The sequence below is a fragment of the Amphiura filiformis genome, chromosome 3 (assembly GCF_039555335.1).
Source record: "Amphiura filiformis chromosome 3, Afil_fr2py, whole genome shotgun sequence".
Classification (NCBI taxonomy): Eukaryota; Metazoa; Echinodermata; class Ophiuroidea; order Amphilepidida; family Amphiuridae; genus Amphiura; species Amphiura filiformis.
Genome location: NC_092630.1, coordinates 45,342,192 through 45,357,149, shown reverse-complemented (window position 1 = coordinate 45,357,149; position 14,958 = coordinate 45,342,192). Strand labels below are relative to the sequence as shown.

General features: G+C 36.1%; 1 protein-coding gene across 1 annotated transcript; it reads left to right on the top strand.

The window, feature by feature from the left end:
* The first annotated feature begins 78 nt into the window (after positions 1-78).
* Positions 79-13,929, top strand: LOC140148594 (uncharacterized). Its single transcript, XM_072170601.1, has 10 exons — positions 79-183; positions 985-1,077; positions 4,576-4,648; positions 5,209-5,294; positions 6,791-6,905; positions 7,913-8,000; positions 10,047-10,670; positions 11,456-11,561; positions 12,333-12,420; positions 13,106-13,929. Exons 3-10 carry the CDS (start codon positions 4,585-4,587, stop codon positions 13,306-13,308), a joined length of 1,374 nt encoding a protein of 457 aa, XP_072026702.1. The 5' UTR covers positions 79-183; positions 985-1,077; positions 4,576-4,584; the 3' UTR covers positions 13,309-13,929.
* The last annotated feature ends 1,029 nt before the right edge of the window (positions 13,930-14,958 follow it).

The following is a 14,958-nucleotide window of genomic DNA, read 5'->3' as shown; positions in this document are numbered from 1 at the left end:
GTGGTACTGAATCCTGATGACAAGACATCCTCACTGATTATCAGCAGTGATTGTTTAGAGGTAAGCTAAGTTACACTGACAAGATTAGTCACAGCAGACTTGCCACCTGTCTCAGATGACTCTGTGGTACTGAATCCTGATGACAAGACATCATCATTGATTATCAGCAGTGATTGTTTAGAGGTAAGCTAAGTTACAATGACAAGATTAGTTACAACAGACTTGCCACCTGTCTCAGATGACTCTGGTACTGAATCCTGATGACAAGACATCCTCACTGATTATCAGCAGTGATTGTTTAGAGGTAAGCTAAGTTACAATGACAAGATTAGTTACAACAGACTTGCCACCTGTCTCAGATGACTCTGGTACTGAATCCTGATGACAAGACATCCTCACTGATTATCAGCAGTGATTGTTTAGAGGTAAGCTAAGTTACAATGACAAGATTAGTTACAACAGACTTGCCACCTGTCTCAGATGACTCTGTGGTACTGAATCCTGATGACAAGACATCATCATTGATTATCAGCAATGATTGTTTAGATGTAAGTAATGTTAGTTTCCTTTACATAGTGAGATTCTGAGAAGTGAGAGTACATGGCTACTTGGTCCTGTGCCACTTTATCTTGTACCCATTTAGTCCATATTTATTTGCCATTAGGACCATGCCTTGAAATAACTTCCCTAACTTGTAATTACACCCTACTTTGGAAGATGAGGTGCAGTTTTGTTGAAAATAGGATATGAGGTGCAATAAAATGCTTTACTTTAAAAAAGTTGTATGAAATTTTGCACCCCACTTGTAACAGGCAAATTTTGGATTGCAAATTATGATGCGGTATGGTTTAATTTTAAGGCTTAGGGCATTGGACTAGAATTGAGGTGTTGGGTTATGGTAAGGGTTAAAATGAGGTGTATGTAAGCTAGGAAGTATAAATAAGGCAAAAGATGGAAGTATTAGTTAATTATTTCTCCCTACAGGTGCGAAATGACAGTTGGACATTTGAAAGTATCCGAACCAATCATTGTCTGCCACAAACCTGTGATGCATCGGTAGCAGGATGGTATTTTGAGGTATGCAGTAGTAGTAACTGGTTTACTGTATGTGCCGTTAATAATTCAGTGAATTATCCAATTGTGAGACTACAACCCAGGAAAAAAAGGTTGGCACAGTTTGCCTGTCTTTTGGTATATCTCTGCCCCGCCCCCCAATTCAATGTTGGACCAAGCCATGTTGTCAACAGGTCCGTGAGACCCTCCAACATTGAATGATGGGGAATGGGGAAGGGTGAGATATAGGGGGGAGTCTCTACTACACATATATTACATGCATGTTTCCCTCGCCTCCCCAATTTTAATAGGGCACGCATTTCCATTGTTTAGTGCAAGTGTGCCAACTATTAATTTCGCGGATTGTAGTAATTTTTGTAGTGCATCTATACTATGATCGTAAATAGGCGGGACTCATACACAGCTGGGCGCAGCATCTACACATGTGCATGTAGCATGACCGAATTTTGTGAATGTATGTGGGCGTAAGTTGGCACTTTTTATTTATTTATTTATTGCATCATATTTACCCAGGGTGGCCCGATCAGCTAAAATGCTGTTCTTACACGGGGCCCTGCATAACATTAAAAAACCATACAGATACATATATAAAGCATGATTATCATTAACATGATTTTGAACAACATAATTATCATCAACATTATTATCATCAACAATTCATTCATTCATTCATTCATTCATTTATTTCCATATATAAAAATATACAACTACATCAAAAATATATAAACTACAATAAAGTACAAAAGAAACACAATATGGCGGAAAAGGCAGGAAGGCCAATAAGGCCTGAGAATTGCCTTTCCCTGACGAAACAAAACAAAACAAAGATTATGAAATCAACAAATATAAATAAAAATGACTAACAGACATGACAAATTACAGTGCTTGAGAATGGCCTAATTGTACTTAGAGATAAGTTTTTGTTTAAGCTGTTTGCGGAAATGTTTTATGGACTTTGAGTCTTTAATTTTTTATCTAGAGAGTTCCAAAGTATGGGCCCGCTCGTTCGAATGGAATGGTCGGAAAAAACTCTTTTATTTTTTGTTAACTGGAGATCATTATTTCGTCTTAACAAGCTTATCATCAACATGATTATCACAACATTATCATCAACATGATTATTATCAACATGATTATCAACAACATTATTATAAACAACATTATTATCAATAACACTATTAACAACATGATTATCAATGCAATCATTTACTTGCGTATAAGCATGATAAGAGTCATAGGCACAAGCGAATTGATCATTAGATGAAATAATTTCATCAGAACAAGAAAGCAACTTTTCGGCTCGTTTATCATGACCATTAACTCAGTCCCAACTTGTATTTCTGCAATGACGAGACTTGTGATCGAGAACATTACAGTTATGGCATCTCACTCTTTCCCTGTGATAACATGTTTTCTGATTGTGATTTGAAAGTCCACAGTTGTAACAACCAGAGTATTGCCGTTCGCGGTTACTGTCATGATTCACACCCGAGGCGAGAACGCGATTGTGGCGTTTCAATATGTGAATAACGATGCGTAGAGTTCTGGCCACGGGGTGTTACTTGGTACCTTTTAGCCTGTCATTATTTGCGAAGAGAAGGAGTGCGAGGTATCGGACCTCAAATGATCTTTGTTTTTCTTAGTCTCGTTCTACTTGTTCTTTCTGGTAATAGTTGACCATTTCTCTTTGGTTATAGTGAGTCCTGGGATAGACTCAGCGAATGTTTGTGAGAGAGTCTCAAAATAACGTTGGTTGAGATGTAGGGGGTCATTACGGATGTCTGTGACCTGTGAGGTGATGGAGGCAACATATCTGGCAAGACCACTTTCTTCAGTGTTTTTGTTCACATTCTGTTTATTAGTAGCAGGAATTTTACAGTGTCTAATATCATCACATGCATCGCATAAAAGTTCATCACACTGTCTGATATTCACTTCTTTCCCTTTATTCTGTTTACAGTCGTAGCAACTTCGGTATTTAATAGGCTTGTTTGGAACTTGTACTTTTACAACGATCACAGTGAAAGGTGTTTATCACACTTCTTGTAATAGGAGAATCAAGTCAATGATATAGATTGAAGTCAAAGATGCAAAAACACAAAGTCACAAATTGATGTTACACAAATCGATCAATCAAACGATACAGTTCTTTCAGGTGATCAATACAGTAGTCTATATAGTTCGAATTCACAAAGAAATTAAAGATACGAAAAGTCTTCTTGTGTCAAAAATAACGTAGATCAGATCAAATAAAGTTTGTAAACAGAATCCATGTACTCACAAGCAACAGCAGTATGGTTCAAAATATATGAACCACTTTGAAAACAGCAAATTTCACGGTATTTTTTTGGACCGAGTGCGAGCCGACATGCACATTCATCAAGCGTTTCTAGTTCTTTTCTGATGCACGCTGTCCCGAATAATTCTCGTCAAATGCAAGCTGATAATAATATAGTGAAGTCAGAGATGTTTACTCATTGAGGCACCTATCTTGTGAACAGATCCTATGGGGCATCTTTTAAAAGTGTTTATATATTCCAGTACTCTGAGTGAATGCTTTTCTTTTGAAGCTGTGTCTAATAAATTTTGCACTGACATCAGTGACTTAGCTGAAAGCGCTAATTCTAAATGAGTGGCACCCCATCACTCAGGAAAGACAATAGTTCACTTTATTTACCTTATCAGCCCCTAGTAGTTGAAATTCTTAATTCCCCTCTGATACATATCTTTTATTTGAAACAATAGTATTGATGCATTTTGTTACAAACATTACTTTCAGGAGTACAAAGACAAAAATAGGATAAAGGTTTGTCTCTTTCTTGCCACCATGAAATTTCCTCACTATTTTGCAGACATTGGGCATGAGGTGTACAGTTTTGGATATACGGTGCTGATGGGATGAAGGAATCCAGTCAAAATATTACAACATCTAATTGGTTTGTGGTGCAACTCAAAATTAATACAGGTTAAAAAAAATATCGATAATGACCATGTGCATAATATCTGCAGGAATGAATTATTTGTGTCATGTCAAAAGGAGACACTTTTGGACAGGATCGTAAATGGAGAAATAGCCAAAAATCTCCCAGGGTGATTTTTTCACAATTTGGGTTTGTTGTGAATTTGTGATGTTATTAATGTTTAAAATATTGTTTGATAGTTTCAGACCTTGAATATAACTGGCATCTTGTATTTTTTGAGACATTTTTCAAGGTAATTCCTTTTCTCAACATTGTCAATAATATCTTTAAAGGCCGATATCTCAATTTCCAATAAACTCAATATCTTCGCTTAGGAATGTCCGCTTTCAATGGGGAAAACAGCGTTGTGGAGCAAAATATCTCTATATTTAAGATATGTAAAAACCTCAAAATTGATAACCTGCCCAAAAGTGTCTCCTTTTGATATGACACGTCACATATGTAAAAGAATGTACGATAAGATTGACAGAAATTTCAATAAAGTGTCATTAATTAATTGTCTTTAAATTGTTTTCTGTAGGTGCTTTTAATGAGCAATGGGATCATCCAGATTGGTTGGGCTACTAAAGACTGTCAATATGGACCAGAAAAAGGTTGGTATTCACAAATATACATTATTTGGGAACATTTCATCAAAATCAGAACTTGACTTGAGAGTGGTGATGGCTATATTGATTGATTGGATAATACTTATGTATGGCTTCAAGATTGGACCTGGTTTGGAACAATAGAATCCAGGGTTAAACCACCAGTTCTGTCAGGGTGCCGGCAGTCAGGTTTTGAAGCCATCCGCTACTGAAAGCTTCATATCTTCTGTGAACATTTTTTACACACTTTGTAGTAACACTTGGAAAATAACAAGTTTCTTGTCAGAATTTGTGTAATGTAACATATTTTTATGTAGTTTGTTCACTTTATAATTGCCAAAAAAATAAGACTCATAACATGTGTATTGATTTAGAATGATGTCCACACAGTTGGGCATGGCTCTTAGGCTGGTTTTAAGCATTGCCTAATCTGTGACTGGTGCGCTTAGTTCGAACTTAACTGACGAACTGAATAATTTTTGCCAATTACAAGCTGAGCAAACTATAGACAACCATGATACACATTTATAGGTAGACAATAGTTTTATCTCTCTAATCCCCTGTAGGAGTTGGTATTGGTGATTTTATAAACTCCTGTGCATATGATGGGGCCAGATGCAAGAAATGGAATGGACCAGTCACTGAAACATTGGTAAGTGAATGACACAACCACAGAGTACTACAGAGTATGTACCACCAGTCAAAGTCCCCGTGTATTGTATACGGTGAGTTCTCGCATATTCATGAGGCCCGATTGTTCGATCGTGCCGTGTCAAACAATCACGCCAGCGCTCTGTGCCTTCAGCAGTATACGCGATAGAGCGTTGCGCTTGCTTTGATGATACGCGATAGACCATGAAAATACGTAGTAGTCTCGCCTGTCGCATTTCATGGAACAATCGGCCCTCATTATCGGATGATGCAGAGACTTTGACTGGTGGTACTTTCTCTGTTTCTCTCTCCTCTGTGGACACAACAGTAGATGCTTGGATTACACACTATTGCTTTGGCTCAAATTCCTTTTACAGATGGGAATTTTGAGTGATAGATACAAAAAATTGCTGTTTAGATGAAATGGTAAATAGGATTAGAGGTACCTGATTAGCAAAGCTTCCAATTTCAGTTTGCTTGGGAAAAGTAATTGTAGAAATTATAGAAATAAGGATAAGTTTGGAATCTTTTCAAACCTTTTGAGGGGTTTATGTAGACTATGCCATAGTCAAATTTGATTAAAAATATGTTATTATTAGTCATGATGAACCCATTTAGTTGAACTCAAAATTATACTGATGTTTATTAAAATTAAAGTATTAGTTAAAAATATCAGATGATTAGTGACAATAAAAGTAATTGAATGCAACATTATCTTGCATAATTATAATGGCTCACTTTAATACTGAACAATTCTGATTTTGGAATCGACCAGTTTATTGATAGCGAACCCCGAAAATCCGACTATGGACTTTGAATTTTAAGCAGAACTTTGCCCCCGGGACTTTTCTCTCTAAAACACACTCTCAAGCATACTTGTTTATCACTCCATTAACCACAAGTACTAAGCATGGTATAGTACAAGACGCGCTAGATGTTTGATGAGAGATAAACTTTGGCGTCAACACAAAAGCGCCGCCACCACATATCGTTGTGTACGGTGTAGTTAATGGTAATGGCGCGGGCCCAGAAGATTTAAACCATAGCGAGATATGGGCGACCAATCACAAGGCAGATCCATTTAAAGATGCATTACATCATGGCCAATTTTAGTTAGGCCAGAAATTGGCCTAACTCTCCATAGAGTCCCATGTTAAAAATCTTAACCGCAAGGCAAAGTCAGTAGTCCACTTGGGAAGCTAACAAACAAGAGGGAGTGCGGTGACTAAAAAGATCAGATACAGATGTGAAAATCTATCAGTTGCACACAAATCAATATAAATCAGAGTTTTATGCTTAAATGTAATAGCCAGAGTATGCAAAATGGGCAAGTGGACTACGGAGGAGTCTAGGGTTTATGAGGATAATTTTGGAATCTACAAAGCTTTTGAAGGGTTTTAAAAAAAGATTGAGATAAGTTTACATTTATTTTCTGTTAGAGTTAATGGAAGACCTGTGCTAAAGTATTGACTCTTTGAATTCATATTTATATTACAGAGTAATGACTATGGTATGGAATGGTGTGAAGGGGATATAGTAAGCTGTCTCATGGATTGCAATGGTAATGCTAGCTTTTGGTTACATGGAGTCGACATGGGTGTTGCTTTCAAGGGTAAGTTCTTACTTCAATGTCACTAATGCTTGATGTGGCTCTACATCACATTCGTGTGAATTATCCTCTATATATCTTTGAACAAATGTGGTTTAAAGGAAACCTGGTTTATAATGTAATTTATCATTTTCAATGAGTAATTTTATCATTTATAATGTCACATAACATGTTTTTAATTAAGTCATTGGTTCGCTTAATTATGTGAATCAATAAACCTACCCCTTAGATTAAGGGTGTACTACACCCCTGTGGTAAATTTGTGACTATTTTTGCATTTTTCTCAAAAATTAATAACACACTGGTAACAAAAGTTATGTATATTATTGGGGCAAGGAATCCAATTACTACACTGAAATTTCAGTGAATCAAGACAAGAGGTTCAGTAAATATGATAGGAAATGAGGTACATCCTAGCGGTACCTCATTTTCTATCACAAGTATCGAACCGCTTGTCTTGGGTCACTGAAATTCCAGTGTAGTAATTGGATTCCTTGCCCCTATAATATACATAACTTTTGTTACCAGGGTGTTATTAGATTTTGAGAAAAATGCAAAAAAATAGTCACAAATTTATTGAGGGGTGTAGTACCCCCTTAAGATATTACATAATACTCTTGGTGATTGATCTTTCCTAAGAGTAGCACATAATTGAAAAATAATGCGTACTCAGATGATCTGAACCGCTAACCTTCATCAGATCACTAGACAGAGGCTATGACCACTAAACCACATGTGTTGAGTGAATATGGAATTAAGCATTAGGTTAAATCTACATGTATAAATCTTAGGTTTGAGAAGATAAAAACTGTTCATTTATATTCATTCCGAATTAAATCTGGTGGACAGATGAGTGTGTAGTTTGATATTTTACAACTCATCAGCTAAGATACCTAACCTTTGCTGTCATTATTTTTGAAGCTAAAGAAATACTGTCTTAGGTATTTGTTATTACTAACCTATTACTAACCTAGATCAGATTATATTCTCAAATTGATTTTTCTTTGTAGGTTTAGACTTGAGTCAGGGTTGGCATCCAGCTTGTTCAGTGTCATCAGAACAACAACTGAGATTTAATTTTGGAGATGCTCCATTTAGGTTAGTGTTTTTCTGTGGCTTTGATTGTTTATAATTGTCTAGTTGCTTCGTTTTTGTCATACTACAGGGTGTCTCAATAAAAATAGGCCCTGTGGTTTGGGGGACGTAACTTAAAATGTCGGCAGTAAAATCAAAACTTTTTTAATGATTCAAAAACCATGACGTTTCTTCTTTGAAATGGCGCGCAAAACATCAAAATCCGTTCACGCATCACAGAGATAATTGGGATTTTACAAATAGACCCATTTTTGGACCGTTCCAATGGGGCAATACACATGTGCTGCATTGTAGTTTATAATGGACAAAAAGAGATGAAGTTGCTGGGTACGAATTGAAAAGAAATTAACCAATCAATCAATCTCTCAAAGAATGTTTTTCGCACCTTTCTGTTTGGGTTAACAATATTGTTCAAACATTTCTCAAGAAACAATATAACATGACCAGAAAAACACGAAAAAGGGTTCTTTCCTAAGAATGAATCTCACGAATGGCGTTAAGTGGCCCAAAAACGCTAGTTGATGCGCGACTAGTGATTTTCAAAACATAGCCTAAACAGGATTTACCCTTTTGAGCAAAAACATACCTATACAGGAATTTGGCGCATTTTAACAACAAATAAGCATGCTGAAAGGCAGCACCAATACAGACTTTTTGAAAAGAATACACATTTCATATGATTTCTTTATCATTGTCCAATATAATGATTGAGTGGTGGTCCTGGTACAAATCAGTTGAGGAAGCACGCTTTGCGAATTATCGGGATCAATAAATGAATACAAAACCATGTAAAGCTATGTAAACGTATCAACTATCATGACTATAGCGGATCGCAATTCTCCAGATTCATTATCTGAAAATAAAAAAAATCCTGGTCAAGCATGTGTACATTATGAAACTTTACTGACCCCATGACACTTTTGAGAAATGTGTGAACTACATTTTTAGAAGGTATATTTTCATATATTTTTAACCCAAAGAGAAAGGTGTGAAAAACATTCTTTGGGAGATTGATTGATTGGTTGGTTGATGTTTTTAACTCGTACCCGGCAAGACTGAGAGTTTACTTCATTTCTTTCTTCCATTCTAAACTACAATGCAGCACATTATATGTATTGCCCCATTGAACGGTCCAAAATGGGTCTTTTTGTACAATCCCAATTATCTCAGTGACGCGTTAATAGATTTTGCTAATTTGCGCACCATCTTAAAGACGAAACGTCATGGTTCTGGAATCTACAAAAAAGTTTTGATTTTACTGCAGAAATTTGAAGTTACGTCCCCTAATCCACAGGGCCTATTTTTATTGAGACACCCTGTATATCTAAGTATATTCTAAGTATATCAATTTGATTAGCCATCATTACAGATTGTCCCAAGAAAAGTAAAAGTAAAAAAATTACAATTTCTGCAACCAATATGCCAACTCTTTTGGCCCACATAATGTGTGTTTATTTTTGTGAATACTGCAGCTGTTAGCTACAATGGAGACTTAACAGATTGAATGGGTTTTTTTAGACACAGGCTATCACTCAACAGTTCTTTGTTGTATGTTTGTATGTAGCACCTGCAGTCATGCAGCCAATGTAGTTTACTTCAAATGTGCAAAAGTGCTTTTCAAGTGGAATTGGCCAGGGTTAGTCATTTTAAACCCCATATTCCCCCTGTATATGGCTTTACCTATGGAGTGAGTATTTAAAATCTAAATCTTCCACAGGGTGTGTGTGGACTTCAAATTGAATAGCCCAAAACATTTTCATTTGTAGCAGATTTTGTAATTCATATTGCTAGGTTTAAGTCTTAAACCTAATGCTTGGATGCATGAAACATCTCAATTGTTAAATTTGAATTGTTGAATTTGTTACACCTAGGTTTAACATATTTTGTAACTTTTGTAAATTTTGTAAATTCTGAACTTGTTCACAGCTTTCAATTTGTGGACTTGGATTTGATTGATAGCCCTTATGTGGGAAATGGAATATTTACTGAACCACTGTATCTCTTATTTGTTCATAATATCTTAATCTTAATATTTTCCCATTTATCTAGATATGGAAATCAAGTACCATCAGGCTTTGTTCCATTCTGTCAGATAAGACCTCCCAAAATTACAGACAAAACATCTTTAGAAGAACAGCCATGCTCTGAGAATAGAAACAATAATGCTGAGGTAATGGATACCCACCTTACAAGCCCTAACAATGAAGTTCAGGATGGAGAAAGTGTTGAGAATCAAGATGAAAGTTATGACTCCAAAATTAGTGCTGCCACATGCGATACAAATCAGGCAATTCACCCACCTGTTGGATTTGATTCACCAATTGCAGTGGATGATTCTACTGATGAAGTTTGCCCTGTGTTGAGTCCTGATGATGACACCAGTATGGCAGAGTTTGGATACTCTGGTATTCAGGGGGAGGAATGTGCAGATACAGGAACAGCCATGGAGGAGCCTATCACAGATGAGTTCTTTGGTGAAGGTGGGGAGGAAGCATTGCAGCCAGATATGGATGATTCAGAGTTTCAGGCAATGGGAGCAGGAGATGAGGAGACATGTGATGGGAATAGACCAATCAGCAGGCAGCTCTATCTGTCATCTGCTGGTGAAGCTGGTGGTGAAAATCCTACACCTTCCCTTTATTATGAGGTGGCAGTAACACATTCCAGTGACAAGTAAGGAACATTTGAAATAAATAATTTAAGAGATCATCATTTTACACTTGCATAGAGTGAGACAAGTAAAAAATAAGTGTCTTGGCCAAGACAACAACACTTTGGCCTGATGGGGTCATACACAAAACCTTACAAATCAATCGTCAAAGCCCTAGGCCAATGTGCCATTTAAAATCTTAAGAACTACATAGTTTCTTGCATTGTTGCATTGTGTGCTGCCCACAAAGCTGTAGAGATATACAGCATAGTGATATATTTATTGTCACTTTTGGTATATAAACACTGATGATTATGATCATCATAAATTATATTCTCTTCTCACCTTGAGTTAAGGCATCTGTGCATTCCGAGAATGGCCCACACAATTCAAGGCTACATTACCTAAAACTTGCAGTAATATCACTATAAAACTCAAAGTAAGAAGGAGAGTACTATAATCGGAGCCAGAGATAAAAATACTAGTTTGTGTCTGACATCCGTCAATCAAACTCAGAAATTGTTGTGATGATTGTGTTTAGGAACGTGGGGGTAAAACAGAAAAGCTACTTTTTGCCTTAAGTATTTTCACCATTTCCTGTGATTTGTGATTCCCTTTCTCCGATGAATCCAGGCACCAGATGAATCAAACTTCCTTTTATGCACTACTAACCAAACAAGGGTCGCGGGGGAGTTTGATTGACAGTGATGTCAGATGCAAACTAGTCTTTTTAATTCAGTCCAAATTATAGTTGGCTGCATGCAATTGATACATGACTTTATTTGGTTATTATTTGTTTCATTTTTAGACCTCTAGTGCTTGGTTACTGTACCATGGATGAATTGGACCATGTATGTGCTGTGCTAGTGAAGTCTGATAATCAGATTGTCTTGCCAGATGAAGCTCTTACCCATGTAAGTATCTATTGAACATTGTTGTAAATTATTGTGATTCAATAGTATATGAGGCTGACCAGGGTTCCAGCTACACCAAGTTTTGGGGTCTTTTTAGTACAGTAAAATCATGAGGGACTCCATATTTTTATTTTAAAAAAATTATGGGGTCCTCCTCCATCATTTGAGACTAAATTTGTGTCCAAAGATCCCCAAAAATTGTTTGGGACCCCATAGTTTTCAAATTTGGCAGATTATGGGGTTCACCTGGCCTCCATAATATTTAGACCTAGCAGGAACGCTGTGACATGAGGCTGCTGATAGTCATTGTAATTATGATCTAAGGCAGGGCTTCCCAAATCCTTTTTTTTCCTGTGACCCAAATTTCAAATATGGCGCAACCCACAGCATAATACAAATGATGTTACGTACCGAAACTTATCAGCAGTGTACCAGGCAAAATTTCCAAAATGGGCACAAATTCGAGGTTGACCGGCGCACAGAATGGCTTTACCAGAACAAATGCATATGAAGCACGCAAAAATTTGCACTTTTAATGCCAAAATGAGTCAAAATAGGGCTATATGACAAATATATTTTTTATTTTTTTCCGGCAAGTCCTGTGACCCCTTGTGGTAGAGGTCACAACACACAGTTTAGGAATCGCTGATCTATGGAAATAAACAAAGTCTTTCAGTTACAAAATCATTTCTAGTAAAAATGCATATATCAAATATTTACAAATGGAGGTGATGAGAACTAATCTCATTAATTTCCTGACTTCTCTTTCAGATTCCAGTGGATAAGAGTGTTATAATTGGATGCGGGCTGCTGTCCCCTCCAGGAGCTATTTTCTTTACCATTGATGGAAACCCAATAAGTAAGTATTCAATGTTAGTGGAAATATGTTTGTTGGTGCTTGTTCTGACAAACATTGTACAGCTGAAAGGTTGCATCTACAAATGTATCTCACAATACAGGATGTATCAAAATGATTGGTACACATCAGTTTTGATGTTTAGTGAAACATCTACTCTTCCTGATGTAACATCCTCTTGAAATGACTAGAATTTATAGTTTAAGACCTTCTTTATATGACATTAATCTACAGATCAGTTGAATCTTTTGTTGCATTTTGATTTGACGGTCTTGTCCGCTGTCACTGGTTACCAATGAATACCAATCATTTTTATTTATTTATTATTCATTTATTTATTATTCATTAGGCATTTCACTCAAATAAAAGCAGCAAAATTAGACCAGCAAGCAAGGGCTGTCAGGGCCCAACAAATGTGGCAAATTAAATTATTATTAAAATATTTACCAATATTATTAACACATTAAAAGTACAAACATGTAAAAAAAGTGGGTATTTCTTTGTGCATGTCCAATTATGGTTGGAAGTTTCCAATAGGGCTCACATATCCAGATTACAAGTCTCATGATTAACAGTCTAATTAGCTTAAGCAGTAAGGTTCTAGACTCTGCTCAATTAACCAATAACATGCCTGAATTACCTTATAAATATTACTGAGGTATAGTAACATATTATTCTCTTCTTCCAGGGCACCTGTTTAGTTTCAGTGAGCCAGAAGCAGGACAGACACCCTTGATGCCTTGTACAAACAACCCCTTTCTCAGGATTAATTATGGACAACGCACATTTGCATACGAGCCAGCTAACCAATCAGAGCACAGGCTTGGTATGGCAGCATTACTTCATAATTACCATCAAAGGAGAATGGTGGGACTTGGTCAAGCCAGGTAGCACATTATGTGGTAGCAAACCTACCAGGACACATAAAAAGGATTACTAAGCAATATTACTATTGGGTTTCCTGAATTAGGACTGCATCATAGCTAGATCAGGATCTTACTTGTAATTGATGCGGCACACACACTATATTGACAAGAATATGCAAAAGAACACTGGAAAATGGTGTAGATAATGTACTTTTCCCACCGCCACTTGCCATACCAGTTTTCACCCTGATGTGGCTGTAACATCAGTGTGCATTTCTTTTGGGGCAACTTCAAATTGCTAGCATTCGCTCAAAGCGCTGGCACACAGTCGCACGCACTTAATTAAAGATGACATGCAAAACGGTTACCTCAAGGCATTGACTTAACTGCCACATTAGGGTGAAAAATGGTATAGTGAGCATTTACAGTCACATTTGCAGTGCTAGCAAGACAGCTAGTAATTCCATAAAATGTATGCAGGCTCTGGTTAATTTGAGAGCAGAACTTGAGTCAGAAATCTTGCCTTATAAAATAAATGAAATATTACAGACTAGTTATTTTTGTGATACAAAATAGGACCCAGGTGGGTATAAAATTGTCAATCGTTGACATTCTAAGAATTCCAAGACCACATTTTATACAGGGACCAACAAATTTTGTTAAAACTAAACTAAGCAGAAGGTGATATTTTTAGCTCCATTGGTTAAACTACACAAGTTTTGATGATAATGGTTTCAGAAGCATTATCTTATAATAAAATGTCACAGTATGAATCTTATTATCTTATGAATCCTATGCATGTATAATGAGTTAGCATATACTCAAAAGTATGTTGATGATTTTATCTTGATGATGTGCATATGAACTGATATATGACACAACTGAATGTTGGCTATCTGGATGACAGTGTGTAATAATTGTTCATACCAGAAAACTAGCTCTGAAATTGCATTAATTACATTCCAAGGTGATTTCTGAGTTTCCAGTAAATAAGTGTTTCATTCACAGTTTTGATGTGTCAAATTTTATCAGACTAGAATATTTAGATCATCAACTTGTTTGTTTTATTACAAGATACAGGCTGAGTCAAAATAAAGTAAATTCATATTTGTGGTGCTTTTGTATGAAATCTATCAGGAATCCACTAGAAATGAAATTATCTTTGGAAACAGGTTCTGAATGTCTATGTATACCATCCTGTTGATGGATAGATAGTAAGAATATTGCAAAGCATAATATTTTCGGGGCATTAAAATGTTGTGTTCTGGAGAGAACTCATGTTTCTACAACATGAAAGTTTCACATCATTTCCATTAGAGGCCTTTAGGAAGAAAAAATATTTGCATTCTTGAAAATTTTGTGAATCAAGTGCACTTGCGTAATTTGCAAAATTTTTATGCATGTCAACTATTCATGTTTTACAATCCGTAGGTTCTCAAAAAGCTTTAGTGCAAAAAGAAAAGTACTACTATTATTGTACTACAATATGTATTTAATTTATCTATTTATTTGTGCTTTTGTATATTATAATATTTATTTACACTTATAAAATGAGGACCAGTATAATTATATTCTTAATATGTAATGTGTTTATACGTGTATCATGTATGAGGTGTCTAAAACTGCTAAAAAAGATACAGGACAGACAAATAATTTGTCAATTTTAAAAGATTGA